The sequence below is a fragment of the Protopterus annectens genome, chromosome 3.part1 (assembly GCF_019279795.1).
Source record: "Protopterus annectens isolate FY-2018-M chromosome 3.part1, PAN1.0, whole genome shotgun sequence".
In the NCBI taxonomy this organism is placed as follows: Eukaryota; Metazoa; Chordata; order Ceratodontiformes; family Protopteridae; genus Protopterus; species Protopterus annectens.
In genome coordinates this window covers 1,318,898,948-1,318,915,030 of record NC_056732.1, presented here as the reverse complement: position 1 = coordinate 1,318,915,030, position 16,083 = coordinate 1,318,898,948, and the positions used below count along the sequence as shown (strand labels likewise).

Here is a 16,083-nt window from a genome sequence, read left to right as displayed (position 1 = left end):
ATGTGTAAATGTATATATGCTTGTGTGTGTGTGTGTGTGTGTGTGTGTGTGTGTGTGTGTGTGTGTGTGTGTGTGTGTGTGTGTGTGTGTGTGTGTGTGTGCATGTGTATGTGTATATGCGTGTGTGTGCATGCGAGTGTATATGTATATGTATTTGTATATGTATATGTGTGTATGCATGTGTTTGTGGGTGCACAGAAAGCACACTGTTATTCTGACATTGGATCTACTATTTATATATCTGTCAGCATTGCCTTTACCAGCAAGGAAGAGAAATACTAAATTTCTAAGCAGGCAGGCAACCCAGTGAGAGATGACTCTTATGTTTTTCTTTATAAATAAGCTTCAAATTAAAACAGAATAGGTAGTTGCAGAGGCTGTCTGCACTCAGATGTGCAGCAAAGTGAATTTTATAGAAATGGCAGTTTGTGTGAATGGTGGCCTTCCAGATTGTTCAACAAAGCTTAAGTGTCTTTGTGGTGGAGTTGGGAGTTTGTGTGCGAGTGGGGTTAGAGTAGGGTCAGGTAAGGGGATAGGTTTACTGTATGTATGTGGGTTAGGGTTAGAGTTAAAGTCATGTATGACCACCTGCCCACTTTAGTAATCCAAGCTAACCCTAACACTAGCCCTGCCCCAACCCATAACCTTATCCATGCACCTTAACTTAAAAAAAACATTCTAAAACACTAGCTATATTCAGACAAACTGAGCTGCATTTTGGTAGGGTTATGCTTAGTACATCAGAAAAGGAATGGTTTAATTTCTCCAAGCATTTTGGGCTTGTAATATATTGACTGAAATGGACCACGTTCCTAGGTCAGGGTACAATTTAAGTTCATACAATTAGTATTGCTTCAGTCTCTGATGTTAGCTAGTAGTGTACTTCTCAGCACCAGCAATGTAATGCATACAGGATTACACGTATGAATAGCATATCTAAGCATGAATGTACATTCGTTTTTATTAGACCTGTTGCTCCTACTACTGTTGGAACTGCCAGGGTATCTTTCTTCCACATTGCCCTCATTTCAGAATAGTTGCTATGTTTTTGTCAATGTTTCATGAGTCGATTACTGAACTTGTCAATTATTCATGTTATACTCATATATTTAACTATATATATTTGTCTGTATATACAATATGGCTGCATTCTTCAGGGTTATTAGATCTTGCTGTGAGTGAAATGTTTTGTTTAGAATTCTGACATTGATCAGCGCTAGCAGTAGATTATTCTCATTTGGTTTTGCTATGTCAGATGATTTATCAAGTTGGGAATGCCAGAAAAAAGCACTGTGGGTTTATACAAAGTTTTAGCCAGTATTTGAAAGCCTGGCTGTGACAGGTGCAGACCATGTCTGGTGAAGCATCATGGTCTGTCAACCATATCCTATCAGTCCGACAAATATCTTACCTCCTTTGAATTACACCTAAAACTTAGCCAGTTATTAAAACCAATTATTTTTGTTTCTATTCTGGCATCATCTGTGGAGATGATAAAATCCTGCTGACTGCTAGGCTCATATCAGCCCGGGACACATAGTGCGAGAGCTCATCATGTGTCTTTCTTAATGTAGTCCAGGGAGGTCCATCCCAGGTCATTTACTCCCACATAGACTATCACCGAGTCAGACTGGTACTTGTGGTTCAGTGACTTGAGTGTGTGCATAATCTGGTGAATCCTGGCCCTTGATGGACAATCAACTGTAGCCTTCTCTTTGGTCAGCCAGATGAGTGGGACATTGGTGTGCCTCACAACAGTCTCGTAGGAAAAAAAATGATGGATTTTGTGGTGGTCCGCCTTATGGATTTAGATGTAGAGACTCTTTTAGTAAAGGCTAAATGTGTCATGATGGGTGCTGCTTTGGTTGTATGTTTTTGAGTTTGCTGAGGGTACTTATTGTAGTTATTGTATCTGGTAACACATGATAAGCATGGATCTTTGTATAGCTTGAACACTAAATAATCATTATGACTATGTGTAGTATTTTACCATAATCTTACATTCTTCTTCTCTTGTATTGTTTTCAAAGTGAAAGATGATGCATGTATATAATAGTGGCATTACCTTTTCAGAAGTAATCCATCTACATGGAACTTAGAGAGAAGTAATCATCCAATGTTAAATGCATTGTACATCACCACAAATTGGGTATATAAATACCAATACAATGTCAGACAGTAAAGCATATGTTCAGATTGCATTTTCAAATATAATGTTAAGGTAGTTACTAAAACACATGTTTAAAGCTAAATAAGTTTATTAAACTATAGAAATTAAGACGTTTGTATTTTGTTTTTCAGAATGAAGAGGAAAAGCTTGAACTGGAAGACAGTAATATGTACACAGAAGATTTTGATGCTGGATATGCAGGTGAACTGGAAGAAGAGGAGGAAGAAAGCACAAAACTAAAACTGCTTCGCAGAGTGGCATCTGTAGCATCAAAACTGAAAGAAATTATTGGCAATATTATAACCACTGCAGGAAAAGTAGTAGTGACAATATTACTTGGTTTAACAGGTAAGTTCCATTCCTGGCTCTCCACTGGCAAAAATAAAAAACATTCTTATTAACAAAGTATTATTATTAATTAATGCAACACATTATTTTACATTTGATGAAACAAAGATGGTAAAAAGAACTCAGTTTAGTAATAGTGAAAATAGCATTATAAGTGAAACCTTATGGCAGATTGGATCTATTTTTTGTTATATATCATAAGTGTTCATGTCAGGTAACCACGTGTAATGCGTTTCTCATTCAGCCCTGAGGTCCCTTATAGGTAGGATATATGCAGTCATTTTCAGGTCCCTATCAGTTGATCAAGTTTTCAGAAACTCAAAATTAATATGGTTGAGACCATATCATCGAGTTTTTGAATACTCGAGCTTTTGAATGTAGATTGCGGTACAGTGGAGATAAGGAAATTTACCCTTTTCCTCACTGTAGTGTGATCTCGGAGTTGGTATATATAATTTGCAGGGGGTGTTGCCCCCTTTTAGAAACATATAAAAGGTATATTTTAGTGTTTTTTGTGGAGTTTTTTTTTTTTTATGTTCGAGTTTTTGGAAACTCGATCATATCGTCTCGACAGTATTAATTTCAAGTTTCTGAACACTCAGTCATCTGACACAAATCCAGTCATTTTCCCATTCCACAGAATATGTCCTTCAGTACAGTCTGTGAACTGGTTTCAAATATGATTTAAAATGATGGATCAATTTTCAGGAGTACAATGCTTCTTATTTTGCATGTCTTCATTCTGAGCAAAATAGGTATGTGACAGCAATTCTTTGGTGTTTTAGAGATGAACCTGCTTCATTTTCCAGTCTGTTTGCCAAAATTTCATGGTTGCATCTCCTGTTTATTTTTTTTTTTGTAATTTGTAGCCGTTGTTACCCCTGCAGTAAACCATGCCACCTCATTTTCCCATCTTAGCCTATTTGTTTCCCTCTCGGTATTACAGGATAGCTAAAATACATGGGTAAGATCCTGGGAACCTGGTCATCATCTTTGAGAGGATAAAGAGATTTTTAAGCTTCTACAGCCCTTTTCTATTGTTGACCGTCAAGCCAAGGGCAATGTCCTAGCCTGCTCTCTCTCAAGACATGGGATACTCACTTATTGGGTGTGTACTCCTTACATGGCTTCCTATGCACATACAATACACTTCTGGAGCTTTCCTTAGAAGGCAGTCATGTGACAGATCAAAAACCACCATCTTCCTCTTGGATGAATGGACAACCTTTTATAGCAACAAAGTACTAACCCAACCCAGGCAGCCGTTTTAGTCTGAAATCAGTAAGTAAACTTGGCTTATCTAGCTCATTTTGATTCATGAAGATGGCTCCTGGCTCCTGTAAACACATCTATCACTGCAATTATAGCATTTATTGTTACAAAGATAAGTAGTTCAGCAATAAAATGTAATGACTTATTTGCACACATTGTTGACCACCTATGCATATTCATTTTGTGTTTATTAAAAGTGACAGCAGATTGCTTTGCTGAAGGGTATCCAGTTATAGATAATTCCTACAAATTCATTTTTTTTCTACAGACTGGAAGGACCTTACTGACGTACTTTCATATGGAAATTGCTAATTTCCTTTCTGAAAGGCTCAGATGTAGACACTGATGATATATACACATATTCAGTCAGTTAGTCAGTTGGTAATAATGGTTTCTGTATCACTACTTGATACATGTAGGCCATGTAAGGTGAGACCTGTCTTGCAGTACATTTGGCAGTTTCCAGAGATGTCATATTATAGGCATTTGTATGTGCAACCTTAGATTCTATAATTGCATCATTCTAAGGTTATGATAAATAATTATGAACATGGACACCAATTTTCCATTTTCCTGCAAAAATAATGGCAAATCCTGAATTCTGATGTGAGAATTGTAGAAACATAATATTTCCATGGAATTTAATATTTTAAACTAGAGCACTAGTGCATCATAATTTGCATTTCATCTTATATTTTCTAGTTAGAATACAGCCAGAAAACTGAAAAAAATGTTAAGATAAAGACAGAGACAGACCGCACAGGTCCAAACCTACCGATGATACTTCCATTAAGCTAATCGTCAGTTCTCCGGTCCTCAGTGAGGCGGTTTTGCAGCCCCTGATACCCGCTTCTGTTGATCCGCAGGCCACTACCGAGACCCTTTCAGAGTCCAGTATACCACAAAACTCTTCTTCAACTAAGGATCCTGCAGTCGTCTCAAACTTGGATGGGTCCGGAGCCGCTGAGCAGCCACCAGCTTCCGAGGAAGTCCTTCACACTACCAAATCTTGGCACAAACCAACGTCTTCTTTCGGGACTACCATTCTTTCTAAAACTACCAAGTTTCTTAGGCTCAGGGTACAAACCACACCCAAGAAACCGACGACCCAATCTCAGGTACCTGCTACCTTGCCTCAGTCTCAAATGCTTAAAATGGCAGAAGACCTTATCATGCTGATCAGGGGAAGCCAAGCTACCCCCTCCAAAAGGAAAAGAGATATGTCTCCTGTAGTTTTGTCTGAACAAGAGTCAGAGTCTGATGCATCTGAATATGAAGACTTGCAACCCCTCTCCACTTATGAGGATTCTGATGCAGAGGATTCCATTCCTTCAGTCTCTCCCCCCAGAGGATTTTTTGTTTGGGGAAACCCTGCATACCTTAAGGGACCATTTCCAATGGGAGAGTCAGGACTACCCTCAGTCTAAAAAGAGACTCAGGGAATTCCTGGATCTTCCACAACAAAGACCTTTGGCCATTCCCCCAGTCCTGGATGTTGTGGAGGATGTTTTCCTCAAATCAAGCTTGACTCCTGACACCCTTCCTCCTGCTACAAGAAAACCAGACAGGTACTATAGAGTCCCTGACTCCCACAAATATCTTTTTAAAAATCCTACATCTGACCCTGATGTTATTTCTCAAGGGCCAAAAGGAATTAAAGCAACCTCCTCTAAGAATCCCACCCCCTCAGACAGGGATTCCCGAGCTTTGGACAGATGGAGTAAGAAAGTATACATATCAGCTACTCTTGCTGTCAGGGCACTAAATTGTCAATTCCATATGCTGAAATTTCAGCAACATACCTTGGAACTCCTTAAACAAAAAATGTCTTCCTTTCCTGCTTGGGCATAATCTAAAGATTTACAAGAGTTAATGCATTCTGCAAGTCAAGTAACTAAACACATCTTGCACTGTGGTTTTGACACCCTAGAAGCTTCTTGCAGGGCAGCAGTCACTGGATCTCTCATTAGAAGGCATGCATGGCTTAAGGAACAGCCCCTGCCAGATCATCATAAAAAATTTTATCTGCTTTTACTGTATTTGTGTTTCTTCCTAATTTATTTTGCTTTTGCTTCATCTTAAAAGTACTCAATTGTATTTATTACTGCTTGGTGTAACTCATTCTAAGCCTTTATTTTAAGCACTTGGGCTTCAGACCAGTTGTTTTACATTAAGAAGGTTTGTGGCCTGCACTGTGGTGGCAGGACAGGTAGCTTACATCCTTCTAAGTTGGGAACTGCTGATTGAGGGCTCAGTGTCTGTTATTCTAAAAGTGTATTAGTTCTGGTTTAAGCACTTGGGCTTCAGGCCAGTTATTTTACATTAAGAAGGTTCGTGGTCTGCACTCTTGTGGGAGGAGAGGCTGGACTCTGCCCTTCTGAGCTGGGAATTTCTGGTTAAAGGCTTATAGTGCCTGCATATTTGAACTGTTTCTTACTGAAATTGGTACACCTTGTTTGCTGTAGCATAGAGTAGATCCAGGCCAGCTGAATCTAGCTTTGTTTGTATGCTTGTTGTTTGTTTGCTTAATTCACTGAAATGCTAATTTCACCTAAAACGTGGCTTTTCAGCACTTTGGTGGTTCCATAGTGATATCTGCATTGCTTACTGTACTTATTTCCTTGTTTCACTTGAAAGAAAGTTACTGTTTGTCGTTTTTGCATTTAAGTTACCTGTAGCACATTGCATTTAAGTCACCTGGCACTTGCTCACTAAGTCATCACTAAAAAATTAAAAGCACTACACCCTCACAAACTCCCCTTGAGTACCTTGTTCCCCATTGACCCTTTTTTTCAATTATAAAGGAATTCCCAATACTATTCTAGCATGTCCAAAGGTCAGTTGTCAATCTCCTCTCCGGTCCAGCTGGTGAATCTGGGAATCTTGAGGCAATCTTACAACTGCCTCATGTACACAGACAACCCTCTCCTCCTCCCAACAAGTTCCAATGCATGTGAGAGATGCAACCATATAGCCAAACTGGAGGCTAAGCTCTCTCAACTCAGTACTGGCGTAACCAGTCAGGAGGAGAAGGAAACCACACTCACTACAATTCCAGTCTCACATAGACCTACCACGACAGCAAACCAAACACATAAACACACAAAACATACTGAGGCTCTAAATAAAAATCTGCCTAAGCAGCAGAGACCTCCAAAGCAGACACCCAAGCAACCGCTACCCCAAAACAAAACACGTGCAACACATAGCTCACAAAGCCAGTGAGCCAAACAGTCACAGCCCTTAAGGCTAAACAACACACCTGATACACTTGTAATAGGTGACTCTGTCGTCAGGCACACTGACATCCTGCTCACCAGGCTGAACAAGGAGAAGGTCAAGGTGAGCTGCCTGTCGGGCGCTAGGATCCGCCACATAACACAAGCACTCAGGTCACTCTAAGGCAAGTACAAATATGACTCAGACATTGTCCATGCTGGTGTGAATGACCTGAGACGTACCTCCCTGGACTACATGAAAAGTGACATAGAGGAGCTCTCTGAGCATGTAGCCCAGGCCGGTATAACCCTGACCTTGAGTAACATCTTACCCTCACCAAGAATGATGACACAATATGAAGACAAGATGATCAATTTCAACAATTGGCTTAAGTATTGGTGTCATTCAAAGGGGATCCAATGCGTGTCAGCCTGGGATGACATGCTCGACAAGCCACGATGCTTCACTAGGGATGGCTTGCACCTGTCACCCCTGGGCTTTCGGATATTGGCAAAGGCTCTTGCTACCCCCATAGTGCCTTTTTTAGGCAAGGCTCAAAAGACAAACCCACTTCCATAGGTATCACAAGGGATAAGAAACTAAGAGTAATGCTACTCAATGCCAGAAGTCTAAACCTCAAGATGCACTCACTCGAAACTCTCCTTAGCATGGAGAACATCGATATCTGTGCAGTAACAGAAACCTGGTTCAAGGCTCCCGAGAGCACCCCAGCACTACCAGGTTATACCTCATACCATGCTTTTCGGCCCCAAAACTTAGACTGAACCACAAAAGGAGGGGGAGTATCAATATTCGTCAAAGATACCCACACCTCCAGGTTGGTGGCACAGCACGAAGCATCAGAGACTATCCATGTGCAACTAACAGTGGGTAAAACTGCATTCCAGTTTATAGCCTGCTACAGACCACCCTCCCAAACCCAGGAACCCCACTCGGCCTTCCTGAGAACACTGGAAAATATGAAGGTCTCTCCAAACACCATTATATTGGGCGACTTCAACTACCCAAACATAGACTGGGAGCATTACTCTAGCTCCAACACCCTAGCCCAAAGTTTCCTAGAATTTATAAACTCAAATGCTATGGAACAACTTGTTACCACTCCCACAAGAGGGGAAAACATACTGGACATGATCATCACCAACATGGAGACTCTATGCTCCAGACCAGAAGTGTATCCCTCACTGGTAAGATCAGACCATAAACTAATCTCACTGGATATTCACATCCCGACCCAACCCCCTGCCCAGAAAACCACAGTGAAAAACTTCTCTAAAGCAAATTTCACACTCCTCAAAACTGAGATGGAATCCTTCAAAGCCCCCGGGCCTGTGCAAAATACGGCCCAGACTGCAGAATCCTTTATAAACGCATTCTATGAACACCTTCAGGAAAGCATGGATCTTGTAATCCCAAATAAAACCAAGACCCAGTCCTCCAAAGGCAGACGTCCTGTCTGCTGGACCCCAGCCATAAACAAACTATACAATAGAAGGAGGAAGCTACTACATGATAGAGCAAAATCCCAAAAAGGGAAGGCATCTTTGATCAGTATTAGCAAAAAATTACGGGCACTCATAAAATCGTCTAAGGCCAGCTTCGAGAGAAAACTTGCACAGGACACTAAGGATAATCACAAGGCTTTCTTTAGTTATGTTAGGAACCTGGGTAGGAATTCCCAGATATGCTCAGAATTAGTCCAAAATGGCAAAAAATACACCGAACCCACAGACATTGCCAACATCCTAGCTGACAGGTTCAGCGCAAACTCCCCCCCCCCCTCCCCACCAAAAGGGCAAATATCTGTCCCAGCAGAGTGCTGCCCCCCTGACATCTGAGATGCTCAGGTAAGAGCCACCCTCTCCAAAGCAAAAAACACAGCATCAATGGGACCAGACAGTGTCCCGGGCTGCGTTTTACATGAACTCCAAGAAGAGCTAAACCCAAACATAAAACTACTGTTCAATCTCAGCCTTACTACAGGAAATGTACCCAAAGAGTGGCATACAGCAACAGTGGTCCCTCTCCACAAAGGTGGTACCTCAACGGATCCTGGAAACTATCGCCCCATAAGCCTGACTAGCTTGGTCTGCAAAGCTATGGAAAGGATCATCATGGACCTCATAAATAAAGATATTGGGGACCTACAGACACTGGATCCTACCCAGTTTGGCTTTGTTAAGGGCAGATCCTGCCTCTTAAACCTGGTTGATTTCTTTGAAACAGTCACCAAGGCCATTGACGAGGGGAAGGTGGTCCACACAGCCTACCTGGACCTCGCAAAATCCTTCGATACAATACCCCACTCGGGCATTATAGATAAGCTCACCAGCTTAAATATAAACCCCTATGTCACTAGATGGGTTGCAAACTGGCTCAAGGACAGAACCCACATGGTTAGAATTGCTGGGGCCATGTCAGACTCCAAACCAGTTACAAGTGGCGTCGCACAAGGCTCAGTCCTGGGACCTCTCTTGTTCTGTATATATTTCTCAGAGGTACAGGCCAACACGGAAGGACTGTGGCTGACCAAGTTCGCAGATGACTGCAAACTGGGCGCCATAATCGACTCTCCAGCCGACACAAGCATCCTCCAAAATGACCTCATAGAAACAGACAACTGGTGCCAGAGCCATGGCCTCAAGCTAAACACCAAAAAGTGTATAGTCATCCCCTTTGGCAAAAACAAAGTGCCCACAAATTACCACATAGGTGGTAATCCATTAAGTACAGAAGAAGTAATTAGGGACCTGGGGACCCAAGTTGATAGCAATCTCTCATTTGACAACCACATGGCCAATGTGGTTAGAAGAACATTTTATATAGCCCACCTAATCATGAAGGGATTCACATCTAGATCAGGGGAGATCATTGTGCCTCTTTACTCATCCCTCATCAGGCCCATAATTGAGTACAATGCCCCTTTTGGGATGTACCTTACCAGACACCTGCAGCATCTGGAAAGACCCCAAAAGTACCTCCCCAAGAGGATCAACGGGCTCAAACAGATGCCATATGCTGCCTGGTTAAGGAAACTCCATCTCTACTCAGTGGCATACCGCCTGCTCAGAGGCGATCTGTGCCTGACGTATAAAGCCATGTCCAACCCGGAATGAATGGACATGCTGCACCTCAGAAAATCCAAATCCCATTGAGCTACGCGCTCGAGAGACTTGAACCTCAGCACTGAAATAAATAGGACATGCTGGAGGGACAGATTCATAACCCAGAGGCTCCCTTCATTCTGGAATAAAATCCCAGTCCAGGTTAGGCAGAGTCCCTCATTGACTCTCTTCAAGAGGAATCTTGATGAGTGGATGGGAGATCGTAGGTTTACCCCAGGTATCACTTCTGTGTCACTGTTAGGCAGAGGCACAGTATACTAACCTCGAAAAAGGGCATAGCAAAATTAATTTAAAATGGGTGGCGAAAGCCAAACACACTCTGGCTAGGCTTATAAATGCCCTAGGGCAGATAGCCTAGTATGAACCTATGAACCTATGAACCTATGTCAAATCTAAATTGTTGGATGCCCCCTTGCACAAAGATAACATATTTGCCACTAAGGCAGAAGAGGTCTTAAAAAAGATGGAAAAAAGGCAAAAGCTATGCAAAGAGTTAAGGGTTTCTTGCAGGTCCAGCCCCTAGGTTCAGCCGGCATTGTTCCTCCAAATAATGGTCCTTTCTTGCTTCCCCCTAGGCCCTGAGGAAGAAGACCCCCCCCCCCCCCAGACAGCAGGGAATGCAGAGATCTAAGCAGTGGATTACCTCCACTTCAAAACCAGGGAGCTCTAAGCCACCCCCTTATAATAAAACCTCACAATGACTCATCTCCTCCACCCCCCTCCCTCTGCCCACCTTCACCTACCCCTAGGAGGAAAACTCTCCTTTCACTCAAGCACCTGACACCGTTACCAAGGACCACTAGGTTCTGAACATTGTGTCTCAGGGATACAAATTCACCTTCCACACCCTTCCAACCCCAAAAGGGTTCCCAGATCTACCACCAAATCAGTGGGCAGAGGCTCAAAAGCAAATCCTTTTCCTGCTCTCTATGAGGGCAGTAGAGCACATTCCTGCAGAACAGATAGGCCATGGTTTCTACACCAGACTTTTTCTGGTGCCCAGAAAAGGGGGCACCTGACACCCCATCCTCGATTTATCCATTCTCAGCACCTTCCTGATGATCCCAAAATTCAAAATGCTCACCTCCAGCAGCTGCTACCCATGCTCTCCAAGGATGCTTAGCTAGCCACCCTAGATCTAAATGAGGCCTACCTCCACATTCCTATCAGGGAATCATGCAGGAAATATCTCCGATTCAGGGTAGGATCTCAACACTTTCAGTTCTCTGTGCTTCCCTTTGGCTTATCTACTGCTTCCTGAGTTTTCAAACATTATCTGACTCCGGCCATTGCCTTTTGCAGACAAAGAAATATTTAGATTTACACATATTTAGACAACTGCCTTATTCAGGCAGACAGCCAGGAGAAGTTGCTCAAGCACCTGGCCTTTGTAAAGACCCTAATAACCTCCCTAGGGTACACAGTCAACAAAAAGAAATCCAAGCAGGTGCCCACCCAAAGGATAGTCTTCCTGAGAGCAAGTCTGGACACAGCTTCCCAGATGGCATACATTACTCCAGAAAAACAAATTTTCCTGACATCCTACCTCTCTCAACTAGCCACCAGGCCTCAGCTAACTGCAAGGAAGATCCTGCAAGCTCTGGGGTTCATGGCACCTTGCATACTACTAATTACATATGCTAGACTGCATATGAGGAAACATCAGTGGTACCTAAAGAGCCTTGGTGCCAACGCTCTCAAGACCTGGAAACTCTTCTACCTATAATTCCTTGCTTCGGAAAAGTTTTTCTTTTGTGGGCAACAGCATGCTCCAAAAACAAGGGAATGCCTTTCTCCCTACCCCCTCCACTCAGACCCTCACCACAGATGCATCAGACTATGCTTGGGGTGCACATCTGGATGGCAGGTGCATACATGGCCAATGGAGCCAACAGCAAATCCCTCTGTACATCAGTCAAAAAGAGATGATGGCTGTGCAGCAGACCTTGATAGCTTTCAAACCCCTTCTCTCTCCAGGGGCTCTCCTGATGAAAACAGACAACACCACTGTGATGTGGTACATCAGCAAGCAGGGAGGGACTCGCTCCTACACTCTATCCAGGCTGGCCATGAGCCTTTGGCACACAGCCTCTGCAATGCAACTACACCTGTTAGCACAATTCCTACCAGGCTCTCTCAACCCATTGGCAGACCTATTAAGCAAAAATCTTCTGGACCCACATGAGTGGCAACTCAGCAGAAGTACCTTCACCCTAATAACTCAGAAATGGGGAGCCCCGAAAGTTGACCTCTTTGCCTCCCACACCAACCATCAGCTCAGCAAATTCTACACCAGGGAGCATCACTGCATGGCTTGGAAAGTGTTTGCCCTGTCCTTCCCCTGGGTCAATCTATCGGTCTATGCTTTTCCTCCCCTACCTCTCATCCCCAGGGTAATGCTCCAAATAAGGGAGGAAAAACCAAGGACCATTCTTATAGCTCCAGACTGGCCCTGCCAGCATTGGTACCCCTTGCTGTACAGCCTGTCCTCACTACCCCCATGGCATTTTCATCAGATTCCAAACCTCCTGACCCAGAGGGAAGGGGGGTTCTTGCATCCCCAGTTGCAGACACTCAGTTTGGCAGCTTGACTTATTCCCTAACCGCAAACCAATCTGTCAACATCAGTAAGCAAGTTGTGGATGTTATCCGTGAGGCGAGACATCCTAGCACCAGAAAGTCTTATGCTGATAATTGGAAAAAGTTCTACACCTGGATCCAAGCTAAGGGAGCCAATACAGCACAGCTCTCCCTCCCTCTCATCCTGGATTACGTAGCTGACCTACTACACAGTGGCCTCTCTTTCTCTTCTATAAAAATTAATGACTCTGCTATTTCTGCTCATTTTCCCACTGAACAGCCCCTTTTCCTCACACCCTTTGATCAAACAGTTCCTAAGAGGGGCTAGCAACATGAGGCCACCCAGAAGGGCACCAACACCAGCTTGGGACCTTAATTTTGTATTGGAAAAGCCCTCTCTGTCCCCTTTTGAACCAGCTTCTTCTGCAGAGTTAAAATTTCTCTCCTGGAAGACAGCATTCCTTCTGGCCATTACTTCAGCCAGGAGAGTCTCTGAGCTGCAAGCACTCATGGCTGTGGAACCCTTCATCATCTTTTATGCAGACAGGGTATCCCTCAGAACTAACCCATCCTTCATGCCCAAGGTGGTGTCTAGAGTGGCTCTCAACCAATCCATTCATTTGCCCACCTTTTTTCCTAATCCCCAGAATAAGGGGGAAAGGAGTCTTCACTCCCTAGATGTGCACAGACAGCTCAGATTGTATCTGGACAGGACTAAATCATTCAGAAAGTCTGATCAATTGCTGGTTAACTTTGCTACAAGGGCAGAAGGCAAAGCCATCTCCAAACAATCCATTTCCAAATGGATAGCACACTGCATCCATTCTGCTACAAACAGCATGGAAAGCCTCCCCCAAGGGGGTCAGGACACACTCCACCAGAGCAGCCTCCACCTCTGCGGCTTTCCTCAGAGGAGTCCTCACCAGGGACATCCTGGAGGCTGCCACCTGGACGTTTGTTCACACTTTTACCAAGTATTACCACCTGCCTGTCTTCTCCAAATCCAAGGCAGGGTTTGCCTCTGCAGTCTTGCAGAGCATCCTAACTAGCCCCTAGTTTTATTGATTACCTCCACCCTTTTCCTCAGCTTTGGCAATCAACCCAAATGTGATGACTGCAACAGTGAAACATGAAGAACATAATACAGTTGTGTACGCTTGCCATACATGTAGATGTTCAAGTGTATTCACTGTTGCAGTCCTGGTTTCAACCCCCCCCCCCCCACATCCCCTTTTTCTTCTCTTTCTCCTTTCCTCTCAAGGGACATATTGGCATTTGTTTTCCACTGGTAGTGTTTCTTCCACCAGACCCTGGCCTCCTCCTTGGGGGTTCCTGACAGGTTAGGGCAAGAAAAAAATGGCATCGGCTGCCTTATTTTATACTACTAACAACCTGACGTCAGTCCTCAAATGATAGCAACTGACGCAGAAATACTAAGGCTCTGGTATTCAGGCCAGCTGAGGGCTACCCTGGCAGGGATAACCCAAATGTGATGACTGCAAAGGTGAATACCCTCGAACATCTACATTTATGGTAAGTGTACACAACTTACTTTCATAGGTGTGTACTAGGCTAATGGCCCTGGAGCCTATATAAGCCTTCCCCAAGAAGATTCCCTGGCATCATGCTGCCCAAAGTTAGCTCCCAGTGCTCCTGTCAAACAAGGCCACTGAAGTGATCCCCAGGGTGAACTTTCTATTGCCCACCCATTCGTCATGATTTCTCTTAAAGAGGGCCAGTGTAGTGCTCTGCTTGACGTGAATGGGAAGTTTGTTCCAGAGTATGGGAAGTCTATGGGTTAGGAACCTGTCCCTCCAGCATTTTCTGTTTATTGTGGTAATGAGGTTAAGGTCCCTGAAGCATGTGGCATGGAGGGATTGGGATTTCTTTAGGTGTAGCATATCTAGCAGCTCTGGATCAGACATAGCTTTATAGGTCAAGCAGAGATTGCCTCTAAGTAGGCGATAAGAGACAGAGTATAGCTGGTATTTTTTGAGTCTGTCCATATAGGGCATGTATCTAAGACCTAAGATCCTCTTAGAGAGGTATTTCTGTGGCATTTCCAGTTGTTGTAGGTGTCTAGTGAGGTACATACCAAATGGGGCATTGTATTCTGTAATATGTCTAATGAGGGACAAGTAGAGAGGGATTATGACCTTTTTCTTTCTGGATGAGAAACCTTTTGTAATGAGATGTGCCACATAGAAGGACTTTCTGACTACAGTGGCAATATGGTTATCAAAGCAGAGGTTGCTGTCAACCTGTGTCTCCAGGTCGGTGTTTAGTGGACTACCGCCTATGTGGTACTTCATGGGCACCGAATTTTTCCCAAAGGGAATGACAATGCACTTTTTGGGATTGAGCTTAAGGCCATGGTTCTGGCACCAGTCGTTGGTGTCAGTGAGGCCTTTTTGTAGAATGTCTACATCAGTTGGAGAATCAGTAATGGTTCCCAGTTTCCAATCATCTGCGAACTTGGTCAGCCAGAGCCTCTTTGTGTTGGCTTGAACTTCAGAGAAGTACATGCCAAACAGGAGAGGAACTAGGACTGATCTCTGTGGGACACCACTTGTAACTGGTCGGTAGTCAGATATGGAGTCTGCTACTTTCACAGTGTGGGTTCTATCAATGAGCCAGTTGGCAACCCATCTTATTAGATAGAAGTTTATGCCTAGATTAGCGAGTCTATCTAGTTCATTTATATGTATATATATATATATATATATATATATATATATATATATTTAGATATATATATATATATATATATATATATATATATATATATATATATATATATATATATATATATATATATAGATATAGATACAGATATATAGATAGATGTATGGGTCATTTTGTCAAATGCTTTATTCAGTGAATCACTATCAAACTCACTTAAGCAAAAGCTAATTTAAGCAAACAATCTTTTCAGTGAGAATTCTCCAAGGGAAAAAAAACTAGACGCAGCTACCGACCATAACAAATACTACACAAAAACTCCGCAAAGTAGGGAACTTCACACACCCCATGCCCCCCAATTGAATATATCAACTCCGAGATTGCACTACAGTGGGGAAAAGGGCAAATTCCCAGTGATGGCCAACCACATCCTTTCCCTAAGAAAAAATCCCTGAAATGATCATTTGCTTAAATGAGCTTTTGCTTAAGTGAGTTCAATAAATAGTGATTTGCTGAATAAAGCATTCAACAAAGTGATATAGACCCAATATACATAGATATAGATAGACAGATATACACACACACACACACACACACACACACACACACACACACACTGTCACATACACGTCATTGGAGCAACTGCATCTGGGTTTATAGCTGTCT

The 16,083-nt window shown here is 43.1% G+C and overlaps 1 protein-coding gene across 1 annotated transcript in view; it reads left to right on the top strand.

Annotated features, from left to right (window-relative positions):
• The window catches only part of PIEZO2 (piezo type mechanosensitive ion channel component 2), a gene marked incomplete in the record, with an annotated part of 2,710,318 nt that overhangs the window by 1,399,460 nt on the left and 1,294,775 nt on the right, over positions 1–16,083 (top strand). Inside the window, 1 exon segment of the mRNA XM_044067359.1 lies at positions 2,302–2,518. Coding sequence (XP_043923294.1) covers positions 2,302–2,518 — 217 coding nt within the window.